General features: G+C 42.6%; 1 protein-coding gene across 2 annotated transcripts in view; it reads left to right on the top strand.

Annotated features, from left to right (window-relative positions):
- The window catches only part of Slc25a13 (solute carrier family 25 member 13), a 172,323-nt gene that overhangs the window by 102,256 nt on the left and 55,604 nt on the right, over window positions 1-14,463 (top strand). For both annotated transcript variants that reach the window (XM_005363702.2, XM_026787536.1), the window contains exons 6-11: window positions 1,165-1,311; window positions 3,878-4,016; window positions 4,763-4,856; window positions 5,074-5,158; window positions 8,971-9,055; window positions 9,475-9,633. In XM_005363702.2, coding sequence (XP_005363759.1) covers window positions 1,165-1,311; window positions 3,878-4,016; window positions 4,763-4,856; window positions 5,074-5,158; window positions 8,971-9,055; window positions 9,475-9,633 — 709 coding nt within the window. The remainder of the gene's footprint in view (window positions 1-1,164; window positions 1,312-3,877; window positions 4,017-4,762; window positions 4,857-5,073; window positions 5,159-8,970; window positions 9,056-9,474; window positions 9,634-14,463) is intronic.

The following is a 14,463-nucleotide window of genomic DNA, read 5'->3' as shown; positions in this document are numbered from 1 at the left end:
GTGGCGTCTGTTTTGACCTTTGCCTCCCATGATTCACAAACTGTCCAGCCTCTTACTCTAGAACATAGGGCTCTATGTGGCGTCTGTTTTGACCTCCATAGCTGTGTTGGAGGAGTGACCAGCAGCAGCTGGGAGGATGGACTAGCACGGGGCCGACAACCAGCCTCAAGTACCAGCCATGCTCCCTCACTGGTTAGCACATGGTCAGGATTGCCCATCTTTGACATACGAGGCTAATGCTCCCATGTGTCTCCTCCTTATATCCGCATCACCTAAGCTGGCTCTGCCCAGGACCTTGAAGCTGCCAAACTTCATTCTTCCTGTCATTTTCCTCGTATCTATCTCAGATTCTAGAAGAAAGGAAACTGGTTTCATTCCTTCGACTTTTATTTTTCTCCTCCTCCCCCCCCTTACTTCCTTCTGCCTTTCCTACCTTCTCTTCCTTCTTTTGAAACAGGACGTAGTGCTTTGCGTGAGAATGACCCCCATAGGCTCCTGTGTTTGAATGCTTGCTCCCCAGTTACTGGAACTTTTCAAAAGGGTTAGGAAGTGTGGCCCTGGTGGAGGAGTCGCTGGGGTGGCTTTGAGGTTCTAAGGTCCCGTTTCTCTGCCTGCTGCCTAAATGGCTACTGCTCTGGTTCGGTGCTTAGCTGTTAGAGGCTAACCCTCTAAAGCCGCAAACAGGCCCCCAATTAAATGGCTTCTTTTATAAGAGTCTCTTGGTCATGGTTCCTCTTCACAACATTAGAACAGTAACCAAGACAAAGGCTTCTCATGTAGCCCAGGTTGACATCAGAGCCATGATGTGCCATGTGGGACCATCTCTCAGCTCTCAGTCTTGATGATGTGCCGTGTGGGACCATCTCTCAGCTCTCAGTCTTGCTGCCTCTGCCTCTCTAGTGCTGAGATCACAGACAAGAGCCACCACATCTGGCTCTGATTCCAGTGGGCGTAAGGTTTAAAGTAGAGTATATGTTCTCCGATTTATATCACCGACCTGTTTTCAAAGGAAACAGTAGCTTACAGGAACATTTAAACAGGCAGGTGAGGCCTGTTAAATCAAAATGCAAGCTTGTTTCTTTTGTCTGATTTACAAATGAGCAGTCACTTGCAGGAAGAAAGCAAGAGACATAGCGTAACCATTTTTACCCTCTCTAACTGTAGGAAATACAGTTGGAGCACGCGAAGCAAGCCTTTGTGCAACGAGACAGTGGCAAGAACGGAAAAGTCACAGCCATCGACTTCCGGGACATCATGGTCACCATCCGCCCCCATGTCCTGACTCCTTTTGTTGAAGAATGCCTTGTAGCTGTAAGTTGTCATTGTCCTAATGAAGCGGTTTTTTTCTCCCTAATTTGAGCTAAGTAAACTGGGACAGTACAGAGCAGTTCTTATGACTTATATAGTTTTATTTTTCTGTTTATAATGCTACTATTTTTTTCTAATGTGATCACCTATATTGTCACCCTTGCAAATCTAACTATGTTTTGATTCATCTTAGTGGATAGGTTAGTTGATTGTCTGAATTATATAGGGCGTTTTAGGTATGTGTACAATTGGTTTTCAGTGTCCCCAGAGTACTGCACCACGGTGCGTTCATATACTACATTCTGCAGATACTCCAACCATTGATACAAAATGACACCGTCTTTGGATATTACCTACATTGTATCTTCTTTGTACTTTAAATCATGTGGAGATTACTTGTAACATCTAATGCAGTGTAAGTGTTTTTAAGTCTTTGTTTCACTGTGTTGTTCAGGGAATAATGGCAAGGAAAAAACATCTTTACAGTTCAGTGCAGATAGGATTTCTCCCGCCAAATCTTTGTAAAACTCTGTAGTTGGCTGCATCTGCCTGTGTAGAATTTATCAAAATAAAGAATCCATCTGTATTAGCTGATTGGAAAAAAGGGGAAAGATAAAAATAACTTGTGATCTCATGCCAGTTTTGCCTTGTATTTTGAGATATGTCATATGTTGATTTTCGTGTTATTTTAAGGAAAAAGAACCATGCATGTGTGCAGGCACCCACACAAGCACATACTGTTTGGCCTCTTGTCGAAGCTATAGGTAGACCAGAAGCCCTTAAACTCAGATTTCTCATGGGCTTTTGGTGTCTGTTGGGGTTGCAATGGTTCTTGTGACAAGCAGAGCCCTGGCATTATGTGTCATAGTTGTCTTTCCCCAAGGATGTCCAACCAATGTCCTTACCTCTTGGAATTCCAAGGTGCCCTACAGCATGCTGGGCAGTGTGCTTCCAAGCCTTGGCTATGGACTATCTAGTTCACCAGGGAAGATCATTACAGATGGAACCCAGGTTTCCTGTAGGCCTGTGCTTCACCATGGATGGGTTGCTAGGTTAGTGTCTGTTAAAGCTTCCAGCTGATTCTCTTGGTCATTCAGATTTAGGAACCACCTGTGTGCTCATGCTGTCTGGGTTTCCCACAGTGCTGACCATGTGTCTTTCAAGTCTCTTTCGTTTCCTGGTGCTTCATTTTGAAAACATAGCTTTTCCCATTCTGGTACGATGTCAATCTCACTCCTTTTCTTGCTTACACCCCCTCCCCAAACTCTCCTGTCAGCTATTTTAAATGATTACTACGTGAAGATTTATGTGGCTGTTATTAAAGAAGTGTTTTCCTAATTAAAAAAAATATTTTTCCTTGTTAGGGAAGGATAGAATTTGAAACCCCAAACTGAAGTTCCATTCACAGTAGACATGCTATTTTTTTCCTGTCCCCTGTGAAAAAAATTTTTTTTCTTAAAAATTCTGATTATCAGAATTTTAGCCAGCTTCGACCCCCACCTAAGCATAGGGCATCTCCAAATTTTCCCAGAATTTTACCTGTGCTTCAGCAGCCCTGGCAGTGTGGAGACTCAGGACTTAGTGATTATTCATTGCTGGTTTAGGTGCCATGGCACATCTTGACATTAATGTTGCGTTAGCCAGTTCTTACAGTGTGTCGGCACAGATATGAGAGCGTGCACGTGTGTGTGTGTGTGTGTGTGTGTGTGTGTGTGTGTGTGTGTGTGTGATCTAGTTTGTATGTTTAAGGCTGTAGTAATTGGTGCGGCAGGGGTGCATCCCCAGCACCCCAGCTGCTTGGCTAGCTTATGCCCCGAAATAACAACACACAAATTGTATTCATTTAAACACTGCTTGGCCCTTTAGCTCTAGCCCTTACTGGCTAATTCTGATATCCCGATCAACCCATCTCTAATAATCTGTGAGCACTGGTCTTAGTAAGCACCGGTCTTACCGGGAAGATTCTAGCCTACGTCCATCCTGGGTCGGAGCTTCATCGCGTGTGTCTCAGAGAGCAGAGCTCTCATGTCCGCCCTGGAGATGGGAGCATGGCGTCTCTGCTCCAGACAGCAGAGCTGTTGAGTCTGAGCTCACTTCCTCTTCCTCCCAGCATTCTGTTCTGTTTACTCCACCCACCTATGTTCTAAGCTATGAGCCCAAGCAGTTTGTTTATTACTTATCCAATGAAATCAACAGATTGATATATGACACTCCCACATCATAAGGCCCTAGCATTTGCTCTTTAGATGAGATAAACCATTTTGTGCAACATCTGTACCTGAAATTTGACCTCTGTAAATGACAGCTGGTCCTGTTCTAAGCCTGCACGTGGATTTCCTTAGTTTTCCAAGGGTTGGGTATGGAAGGACAGGCCCTGGTCATGATTGGCTGCAGCCACTTTAAAAAATTACTTGTAGTTTCTTTTCTAATAACGAAAGAAAAACACTTGTGTTGATCATTCCTAGTTACTTCCAAAAAAAGCATTAAATATATGTACTTTTGAAATCTCTTCCCCTATTTATCTTATTTGTTGTTGTTTCTTCCTCTCACTTGTTCTGAACTTTCCAAGGCTGCGGGAGGCACCAGATCCCATCAAGTTAGCTTCTCCTACTTTAATGGATTTAATTCTCTCCTTAACAACATGGAGCTCATCAGGAAGATCTACAGCACTCTGGCTGGCAGCAGGAAGGATGTGGAGGTGACTAAGGGTGAGTGGGTGTCTATCAGAGTTTTTGCTTCAATTATGTTAGGCACTGGGGCTGAGGCCGGCAACCCGGAGCTATCATTAGAGTTTTCTGTCCCGTTCACACATGCTCATTAATTGGGTGATGTGTGGCCTCCATTCTCTGATCAAACTAAGGTAAACAAAATAATCTTCACCGAATTTTTGATAAATTGAATGAAGACAAGATACAGAATTTGTTGAGTCTTTTGCAGTTCTTACAGAAACTTAAGCCAAATCTGCAGGCAGGTCAGTGGCCCTCAAAAATTATGTGAGCGTTCCACAAACCTGTACTGACAAGGGTGTATGTGATCTGTGAACTCAGAGAGGATACTATCAGCATTTCAGGGGATTAAAAAAAAAAAAAGAGAGAGAGACATAGAAAATTCACTTGGGATTGACGGTGTTTCTTTGAGGAGGCAGTTGAAGTTTTTCATACATGCTCCCCCCGTTTTCCTTGCCCTGTAAGCTGAATACCGTCCAGAGTAGTTTGTTTCGAGTCCCCACAGGGCACCGAGCTTTCCCTGTAAGTGTTAGGTGGTGGTCAGCATGCTTTTCCACATGGATGAAAGACCTGGGGAGGTATGGAGTAACTTCATGAAACGGGTTGTGATTTCCGCTCCTCCACTGCTTTGATTGAATGCTGAACTCAGTGTTGCCCTCTCTGAATATCTCTCTCTCTCTCTCTCTCTCTCTCTCTCTCTCTCTCTCTCTCTCTCTCTCCCCGTACAGAGGAGTTTGCTCTGGCAGCCCAGAAGTTTGGTCAGGTTACACCCATGGAAGTTGACATCTTGTTTCAGTTAGCTGATTTATATGAGCCAAGGGGGTAAGTTTTTTTTTGTTTTTTTTTTTTTTTTAAGTTAGTTTAATAAAAGGAGTTTAGGAGTTAGGTGTGGAGAGAATACAGCAGGAGAGAAAGAAACCAAATAATGAAGGACAACAGTGAAATATGGGAAGTGATAAAAGGAACGTTCTGGAATTCTATAATGTGAATTTAAGGAATCTGGGGCTTTGTCATTGTTTGCTATGTTTGCTCTGTTCAGACGCATGACCCTAGCAGACATTGAGCGGATCGCTCCCCTGGAGGAAGGCATGCTGCCCTTCAACTTGGCTGAGGCCCAGAGGCAGGTGAGTGAGTAGCAGTAATTTCTCTCCTGGTGTTTTCCACGGAGATAGCAGGCCCCTTGCGCTTCCGTTGCCTTTCCAGCATTGATTTCTGATGTAAACATTTTCCAGTTTTGCTCCCAAAATGCAGACATTTTGAAGAGGCTGAAAAGGGAAATTATTTAACAACCTTCTGGTGAACTGATACAGGGCATGTGTTTCTTAGAAAGATGGAGCTGTTCCCCCAACACTAGAAACCCCAACACTCTCAAAACAAGTAGTTCTTTTCTTCTTTACATCTGGTCCTGAGGGAAGTGGGCGTGGATCCCTGGGTCCTTGTGACTGTCCCCAGCAGCATCTGGCATTGCTAAATGAAAGCTATCTTTGCTCCTCAGAGGGGCACTGTCAAGAGCATTGTCTAACAGCCATGCCCTTCCGTTTTTTTTTCTGAGTATCAAAATGAGATAATTTTGTTTAGTCTGGAGTCATAGTTCAGAGGCTTTTAGACCTATTTTCTCTGTGAAAGGATTCGTAAGTTATGTGGAAACAATGTTAGGAATGCTGAATTTTATTTTATGGTTAACAGAAGCCCATGTCAGAAACTTAAGACATGGTACCTCCTCACTTAACCCTTGCTCAACACTGTATCTGGGGCTGAGAGCAATGCCTGCCTTCATTGCATGTGCTTTTGCCTGCATGGCACTTATAAAATAAATCCGTGAGCAGACAGAGCATCGCTTTTAGAAAAAGACCGCCTTTAAGGCAAAGCCATCTTCGAGTCTTGTGAGACTTAACTGTTTTTGGCTTGGAGCTCTGGATCTGAACAGCGACGCCAGTTTGACCACAATGGGTTGACTCGAGCTGCATTTTTAGGGCTGTCAGGCCTGGAGCCAGGACCCCTCCTCCCGTTAGCTCCTTCCCACCCAAAGGCAGCAGGGAGTTTTGTGTGCCGGCAGGGGTGGAAGGAGTGGGTGTATGCTCAGTAAATCCTAACTAGGCACCTCTGGGAAAGCAGCTGGCTGTGGTTAAAAGAGGAAGGCCAATTACCCCTGGTGCAGGAGAAAGAACTGTGTAATCCCGGGCAGAGGTGGAAGCCGCTTTGCTCTCTCCTCTCTTTGATTTTAGCCGCTGTGTCTGAGATAATTATCTCTTCGTCTGCATGCCACCAGCTATTGTAGAGATTTGGGGATTAAGGAAAGCAGAGGGGCTGTTTCAGATCGCCCTGTTTTCCGCTGGCAGCGGTACCTCTCCCTTTTCCCTCGGTGCCCTTTGCAGCTTTGGTGGGCTTCTAACGGGTGCTTCTTGGTGCTGGCCACAAAAGGTTAGAGGAGTTTGCTGAACTCCACTGCAGTAGGAAGTGACTGGCTGATGCAGAGATTTTAGAGCAATTCATAGCAGTCCTACCTGAAACCTAGTGTGATTTTGACTGCAAGGACCCCAGTGCGCCTGACAAATTGAAATAAGGCAGGTCATCTCCCTTCAGGCCAGTTTCTGTACCCCAGCACCCTACAGTCCCTGCAGTGCTTGTCTTAGACCAGGGGCAGTGAAGGTGGACTCCTTTCCTCATGTTGTTTTAAGGATATATTACATTTTGTAGCTTCTAAAAGTTAAATGGGAACCTGGAATTTGATTTGTCTTCTAGAGGAAGAGGTAGCAGTAATGGCAGGTCCCTTCCTTTCGTATCTTTGAAATACTCTCATTCATTATTTTGATGCCAGGACATTTTTAGTATCACATGTTTTCATACATGTAAATAAAATAATCTTCCTCCTTTGAATACACCTGTCACAGGGAAGGTAGAGTACAGGGGTAGAATTGGAGACAACCATGGAATTTGTGGAAGAAATGTTTTACTTTCTTAGACATAGAGCGGTTTTTGGTTTAACGACTAAGGATTTCAAATGATTCTAATTGTATTGGAATCGCGTTGCATTGACAGCAGCTAAAATTCAGTGGGTTGGTAGCTGAGGTTGGTGATTGTTTTCATTGTTCGCTGATGTTAATTATCACGTCTTTTGAAAACAAATTTTTCTGGATGTATTTATTCCTTCAGCAGGTATTATTCAGTGCCGACTGTATGTCACCCTCGCTCCCTCACTTGACAACTCTGTGGGACAGAGTCGTTACTTTATTTACACTGACAGGGTAGCACAGTATTCTAAAATGTTTTGGCCACAGAAATGTGAAAGATAGCAGGTTCAAAGAACAACAGTAGTCAGCTGACTGCCTAAGAGCACGGAGTCTAGGATAAATTTAGAGTCACCCATAATTTACCCTTCGAGTTATGACCATCGTAAACATTTTGAGTGTATCTAGGTAATATAGATGCCAAAATATTAGTGTTAATTTTATGTGTATGTATCAACTTGTAATTTTAACAGCAACAAAAGACTTCATATTCTACTCTTAGTTCATTTTTCTTTTTAAATACCATAAAGAGCTAGAAAATTGGCTCAGTCTCAAAGAGCACTTGTTGCTCTTTCAGAGAACCTGGGTTTAGTTTCCAGCCCCCACATGATGGCTAACAACCATCCTTAACTTCTGTTCTGGGAGATTTTATACCATCGTAGATACCAGGCACACATGTGGTACACATGCATATAGCAGACAAAACTCTCACATACGTAAAGACAATGCCATGAAAGGTCAAAGGAACATGATAAATACTTGTCCACTCACCACGCTCTTTTCAACCTGTTTTCTTTCATTTTAAAACTTTATTAACTTATTGTTATGTGTATGGGTGTTCCGCCTCCATCACATTTGTGCACCACACGTGGATCTGGTGTCAGCATCAGATCCTAAGGCTGGAGTCACCGACAGTTGTGAGCTACCAGCTGGGTGCTGGGAATTGAACCTGGGTCCTCTGGAAGAGCAACCTGTGCTCTTAACCATTGAACCATCTCTCCAGCTCCTTATGTTTTCTTTATAAAATAAGAGTCTTGTGAAATTTTGTTTTTTAACCAACATCAAATATTCTTTGGAGATAACCATTTTAAATGATGTACTTTTGTTTTAAGAGTGATTGTTATTTTATTTATTTTTGAGACAGTGTCTCACTATGTGGTCCTGGTTCGCTTGCACTTTGCTGTGCAAGTCAGGCTGGCCCTGCACTTGCAGAGGTCAGCCTCACCTTCCCAGTCCCGAAGATGAAAGGTGTGTGCCTCCGTGCCCGCCAGTACAGGATTTTAAACCTCTATTGTTGGCCATTCAGTGTATTTCCAGATAGTTTGCTCTTGGGGTACACAATCTTTGTTCCCTGTCTTTTCATTGCTGTTTCTTGCCTAAAGTAAGAATTGCAGCATCAGAGATTGTATTCTTTAAGTGTTTGGATGTGTGTTACTAAATTTTCCAAAACTTGTACTTAGTTTAACAATGAGTTTAAGAATAACTTTTTATCAGTTCTTACTAGTCTCAGTATTACCATTTAAAACCTACACAAAATTCAAATAAAAAGTCGAGGCAATTAAATTAATCAAGAATGATGTCTCCTTGGCGTTTTTACATTGACATGTCTCTGAACACAAATGGGGGCTGAGCATTTGAAATTGGGTTCATAATGTTATTTTTTTTTCATAATGTTATTTTTTATGTCATATTTTATGTCCCAATTTAATTTCAGTTATGCTTAGTGGCCAAACACCTATTAATAATAAGTACTTGATGGCTTCAGATCTCATTTTTTTCTCTTTGTATTTTACTTGTATTAGATTTATAATCCAGTCGGTGATACAATCAATAACCGTACCTCTTTCTGTCCTCTTTCCATCCTCGGCTTGCCTGCTTCTGACTTCCTGTTTGCTGGCTGCTTCTGGCTGCGCTGGTGTGCGAAGCAGAAGGCCTCGGGTGATACGGCTCGGCCTTTTCTTCTCCAGCTCGCAGAGTCAGCCTACAGGTTTGGTCTGGGTTCTATTGCTGGAGGTCAGTCATGACGAGTGTTAAATTGTCACCTCTGTGTCATCCTCTGGTCTTTCCTTCAGTTTTCTACCTTGCTGCTTCCAGAGTCATTCCCCAAGTCAGTTACCAAGCTGTGTATCTATAGGAGGGCCAGAGCAGGGGGACTTTTCCCTCTCTTGGACATGAGCGGCATCCTACAAGGGATAGCCCTTTTCTGAGGTTAGATTTCACTGATATGCTTTTAATTAAATCTCTAGTTGACAGCTTTTTGTCAGGGATGTCATTTGAATAAAAATGTACAATTAAGGATATAGAAAGACCGTTCAGTAATTCTGCGCATTAAAAATTCTGTTTTCAAGCCTTTCTCTAATATTTAATCCTCCTATTTCTTTCCCCCAGCTCACTTTAATTCTGGCTGAGATAATGGTATTTCTTTATTTCAGCTGTTGGAGCCACCGCTGTGTATCCTATTGATCTTGTAAAGACTCGAATGCAGAACCAACGGTCCACTGGCTCCTTTGTGGGGGAGCTCATGTACAAGAACAGCTTCGACTGTTTTAAGAAGGTGCTCCGCTATGAAGGCTTCTTTGGACTGTACAGAGGTCAGTATGGCCTGGAGTGGTGCGGTGCTCCCTTTGTGGAAGTGGAGTCCTAGCCAAGGTTTTGCTTTCCCATCTCAGTGCCTGAAATGAATTAGAGGGACTGTGTTAAAATGGGAATCCAGCAGATTCTCAATTATCCATGCTAATGGGTGTAGGCTGTAGGCATCTAGGGCATGGCTAATCAAAACAGCCCATAGTCTGAAAGCCATTTATATTGCTCTGTTGTGTGTTTTATTTCTTAAAATAATAAATAATTTTTATGAATATTCTTAGTGAGTTTTTGAAAGCCTTATTGTTTGTGTTTTTGAAATATTCCACTTACCATCTATCAGGGAAATGTATCCCTGGAACGGGACACAACTTGCTTAAGATTTGTGAATCTTCTGGAATGTCCAGTGGTCCCCACTGCACGGTGTCCCTTTCCATGAATTCGGTTATTCATGGTCAACCGTATTCTAAAAATACAGACTAGAAAATTCCAGAAATAAGCAATCCACAAATTTGTAAATAGTGCACTTGTCTGGATGGAACTAACTTGTGTTTCTGCACCCAAATGCAACCATTGATTCTCCTGACATCTTCAGATCAGTAACATCTTAAATGTTACATCACGGAACCATCCCCTGCTTTTTCTCACATCCCCAAGGTGATATACCAGCTTGTATCATCACAGGAAGAGTGAGAGCATACACTGAGACTCTGAGAGAGACCAGAGGATTACGGATCTTCTTTTCTATTGGGCTTGGCCTAGGAGACATGCCCTTATTCCGCAGCTTCCTGCCTCTGCTTGCCTTTTGCAAAGAGCAGATAAGTGCATTTTCATAAGTTACAGTGCAGAATTGTGAGGTGGTTCATGTCGGACCACTTTGCCGTTTGTCCAACTCCAGCTCTTCCCTGGTCTTGGGGAAGCAAATTTTGCCCTTTACTCCGCTGTGGCCTGATGGATGAAAGTGACAGCCATGGGAGACCTCTAGGCCTCTTCCGCCATCTGCTGACTTCAGTCTCCAAAGCCCAGTCAATGAACAAAAACCCTGTCACCTTAGAAGCTGGGCGGCTTCCATTCTGCAGGTGCTATTGTATAGGTAGATAACCTCCATCAAAGGCCTTTTGATCTTTTCTCTCCCTTCTTTCCCTTGCCCCCTGCCTCCTATTACAATTTGGAAGGTCTTTGACCCCAGATGATTAATGATGACCCCTGTAGGGTCACCACCTTCCATTGGAAATGCTTTTCCTCTTGGTGACAACAACCTTTCAAATAAAATGGCTTCCCCATTAGTACAAGGTTAATGTCACAGTTAGTGCTTTACAGTAACTCAGGCAAAAATGTCCACCTTATCTGCATCTATCCTGTTGTTTTTTTTTTTTTTTTCTGTTTGGGTTGTTTGTTTTGCTTATTTTGTTTTTACAGGAAAAACTTTGTGCCCAGATGTCCAAGTCTTGATGTGTCTTCACTGAATGCTTTTGTGGGTAGTGAAATGAATGGTAGAGGAGCCTTTCCATTGTGAGAACCCTCCCAACACAGTGATTCTTTCAGTTTGCTTGTGTTGACTTTTAACTTTCAGTTCCTTTTCTCTCCTCTGTGACTACACCTGGCCAATCCTGATCCTTGGTTCTATCTGGTTCTTTCTCTGGCTGACCTCACCTTTTGATCCCATGGACCCAGGAGCTCAAAGGGTACATGAGCTGAGTGACTCATGGGCTGTGCAAAACAGTTCATCCCTCTTGAGGTTGGAGCTGTGGGCATGTGGAGAAGATATGCTGTTTTGTCTTCCGGACGGGAGAGCGAGCTGGCATAGAGAGTGGAGGCTCGTTCTAGGTGCCAGAGACAGCTTCATAAATAACCATTTATCTAACCTGCTTTGAGGCATGACCCTCAGGGCAGGGACTGAATCTGTTTGTCAGGATAAGTAGAATGTGATGTAAGATTGACATTAGGGATCACCTATGTTCTTTTCTCTCTGAGTGTTTTTCTTTGCTAGAGGATGGATTTTAAACAAAAAGTTGACTGTAAAACTCTTTAGTTTCCAGTTTGCAGTTCAGTTCCCATCTTTAATTTGAATCTTGAGCAAAGAGATGATAGATAGTTACAATTAAAAACAATAATGCCCTGATAATGACGTATTCTTTTTCTGGACTGCTGAGGGACTGGTGCTTTTGAGCACATTGTACACAATCGTTGTGTGTTTGTTAAGTGTTTGTCATTGAGCCAGAGACCAAATGAAACTGCAGGTAACCCATGGGAAATAGTCACTATTAAAAATAAGAATAATAGAAATAAAGACAAGTATTTCTGAGATAGTCTTTAGGTATAAAATCATTATACAAAATTTCCCCATGTGATTCTCTGTATGTTTCACCTTAAATGTAACATAGTTGTTTTTTGAAGTTGGAGGAAAATGGTCGGATTTAAAGTTGGAGAACATAAAGTTGCCTCTGTTAATAGTGTGTACTGGCAATAGTTGAAACATTGCAAAATATCACTAATTTATAGATGAGCTATGGAACGTTAGGCATTTTCTCACATTTTAGAATTTGCATGAGATAGAACTTTTCTCCATCATAACATGTATCCTAAATAAGATAATTTGAGAATTTGGTACAAATGAGGTCTCTCTCCTATTTGAAATTACCACTGCATATGCTTTCCCAACACGGCACTGGCAAACCACCGTGGGAGAAGGTACTTCTACATCGTGTGTTTTTATTCCAAGAGTAATAGCTGCCCCCCACACTGCCTTTTCTGCTAAGGACAGGAGCTCTGGAAGCTGCTTGTGCATTTAAAAGCAGTTCCCTATGGAACCAGAGTGAAGGTTACCATCAGAGAATTCTGACGGTGCTTAGGGCAATAATCAGAACACACGTCTGGCTCCCTACTCCTGGTCACCTGGAAGACTGATGGAAATCTTAGGAGCCCTGGGACTCTGGTTCAAACTCCTCTGTAATGCAAGTGACTTTGTTTACAGGGAATGACTTCTCAGGTATTTTTATAAATTTTGAACATCTAAACCTTAGACTAAGTAGACAACCCAAGATTCCCTGAAGTCACTTGTAAAAATCCTCTCAGGTCTCCAGCCTGATTTAATTCCCTCAAAGGAATTTGAGACTTTGATGAACTCCCTGACAGTTCTTTTTGGTTTGATGAACTGCTTGAGCAGACTGAGTCAGTCATTGGCCCGCCATAGTCTGAGCTGGTCTAAGAGAAACAATTGCTGGGCAGTCATCCATAATCAATTGTTCTTTACGTTCCAGACATAACTAGTTGCTGCTTTTGAACTTCTAGTACCCTCCCGCCTCTCCCGTGCCCAAGTGGTAAGATAAGGAGCCTCCAACATTGGGAGATGTTTTGTGAGGACTCTGGGGACAGGAAATATACCTAAGAGAAAGCAGAGTCCATCAGAGACACTTCTTATAGGATTTCTGTTTTTGTTGTTGGGAGAACCCTAAAGTTCATTTTTTGAAATAAAAATACAAGAAAAAAATTCCAGAAAAGCGTATTAGATCATTTTATGAGCCATACCTTAATTTAGATACATATTTATTGTCAAATAAATAATAAAATAAACATCAGTCCCCACAAATATAAAATATTATTCAAATTAGCCCATTGATTCAGGTGCACAAAAGTTTAGAACTCTCTGTTTCAAGTTGTTTTTGTGATTCAAGGCAATCATGCTCCATCCTGGCATGTTCTCAAGGTGACATCTAGAGGATGTTGTGATATTTCAGGAAGTCATTGATCAGAGTATATTCTAGAAAAAAAGTTGGTGGGCAGCTAGTTTAAACCAAGCCTCTTGTTCGATGGTCGTATAGTTGAGAGAATCTAAATTCAGTGGGCTTCCTATGAGAAACTTTCTTCATATTTAACTCTTGTGGATAAAAATAGACCTAAAAATCTTAGCACTAAAACAAAACCATTGAGGTTTTGATCACTTGTATCAGCATCTCTTAATGACACATGCACCTTTGAAGAGACCACAGTTCTTCCTGAACTGCCTTGAGTCACGGGTCCACTCTGGCCCAGCAGAATGTTCATTCTCTGAAGAATGGGCTGCTCTAAGTCCAGTTTCCGTGCCCTGTTTCTTCACTGTTTCATTTATGATGTTAAATTAGAGGCAGACATCAAAAGACAGATGCTCGATTGTGGGAAACCAGGAGTGAGCAGAAGACTTGGACATTCTTGGTTGAGTGTCCACTGGCAGACATTAAAGTGATACACATGGACCGGGGTGGCTCAGAGGTGATTTGGTGCTCAAGAAGGCCACAGAGGAGAAACGGTGAGCTCAGCCAGTTCAGGAGGGTGACAGGTTTCGGGATTTTGTGCAACCTGGAGGAGAGGTTAATGGCAAATCTGTTTCAGACTTCTGGAACAGAGGAATTTGAGTGGCTGCTGTCCTTGACCAGAGTGAGACAGACTAAACTTTCTACTCCAGATGCTAGATGACCGCATTTGGAAGCTCCCATGCACGCACACATAGGACTGAAGGGAGACTTTCTGGAAAATCCCAAAAATAGCAACAAAGACCTGCTTCTTTTTCTAAACCTTTATTGATATCATTCATTTTTAGGTTTTAATACGTAGACACCCAAAAGCATCCTGAAGCATACCATAGACTGTGGTCAAAAATTCTAATAAAGCATGGAACTCAGTAAACAAGCCTTGAAAGCCCAGTTGCCCCTACCCCAAACTGCCCCATAATCTATCCACCACAGAGCAGCAGTTCTGAGAGCCTGTGGGGAACTAGACTGTGGTGAGACTTTGAAACAGGATAGTGTGTTTGGGAAGGTGGAGGAGTCTCCGGCCTGAGGCAATGTGAGTGGAAACCGAGAGGC

The sequence above is a fragment of the Microtus ochrogaster genome, linkage group LG10 (assembly GCF_000317375.1).
Source record: "Microtus ochrogaster isolate Prairie Vole_2 linkage group LG10, MicOch1.0, whole genome shotgun sequence".
Taxonomy (NCBI): Eukaryota; Metazoa; Chordata; class Mammalia; order Rodentia; family Cricetidae; genus Microtus; species Microtus ochrogaster.
Note: the sequence above shows the minus strand (reverse complement) of the source record. Positions and strands in the feature narration are given on the sequence as shown.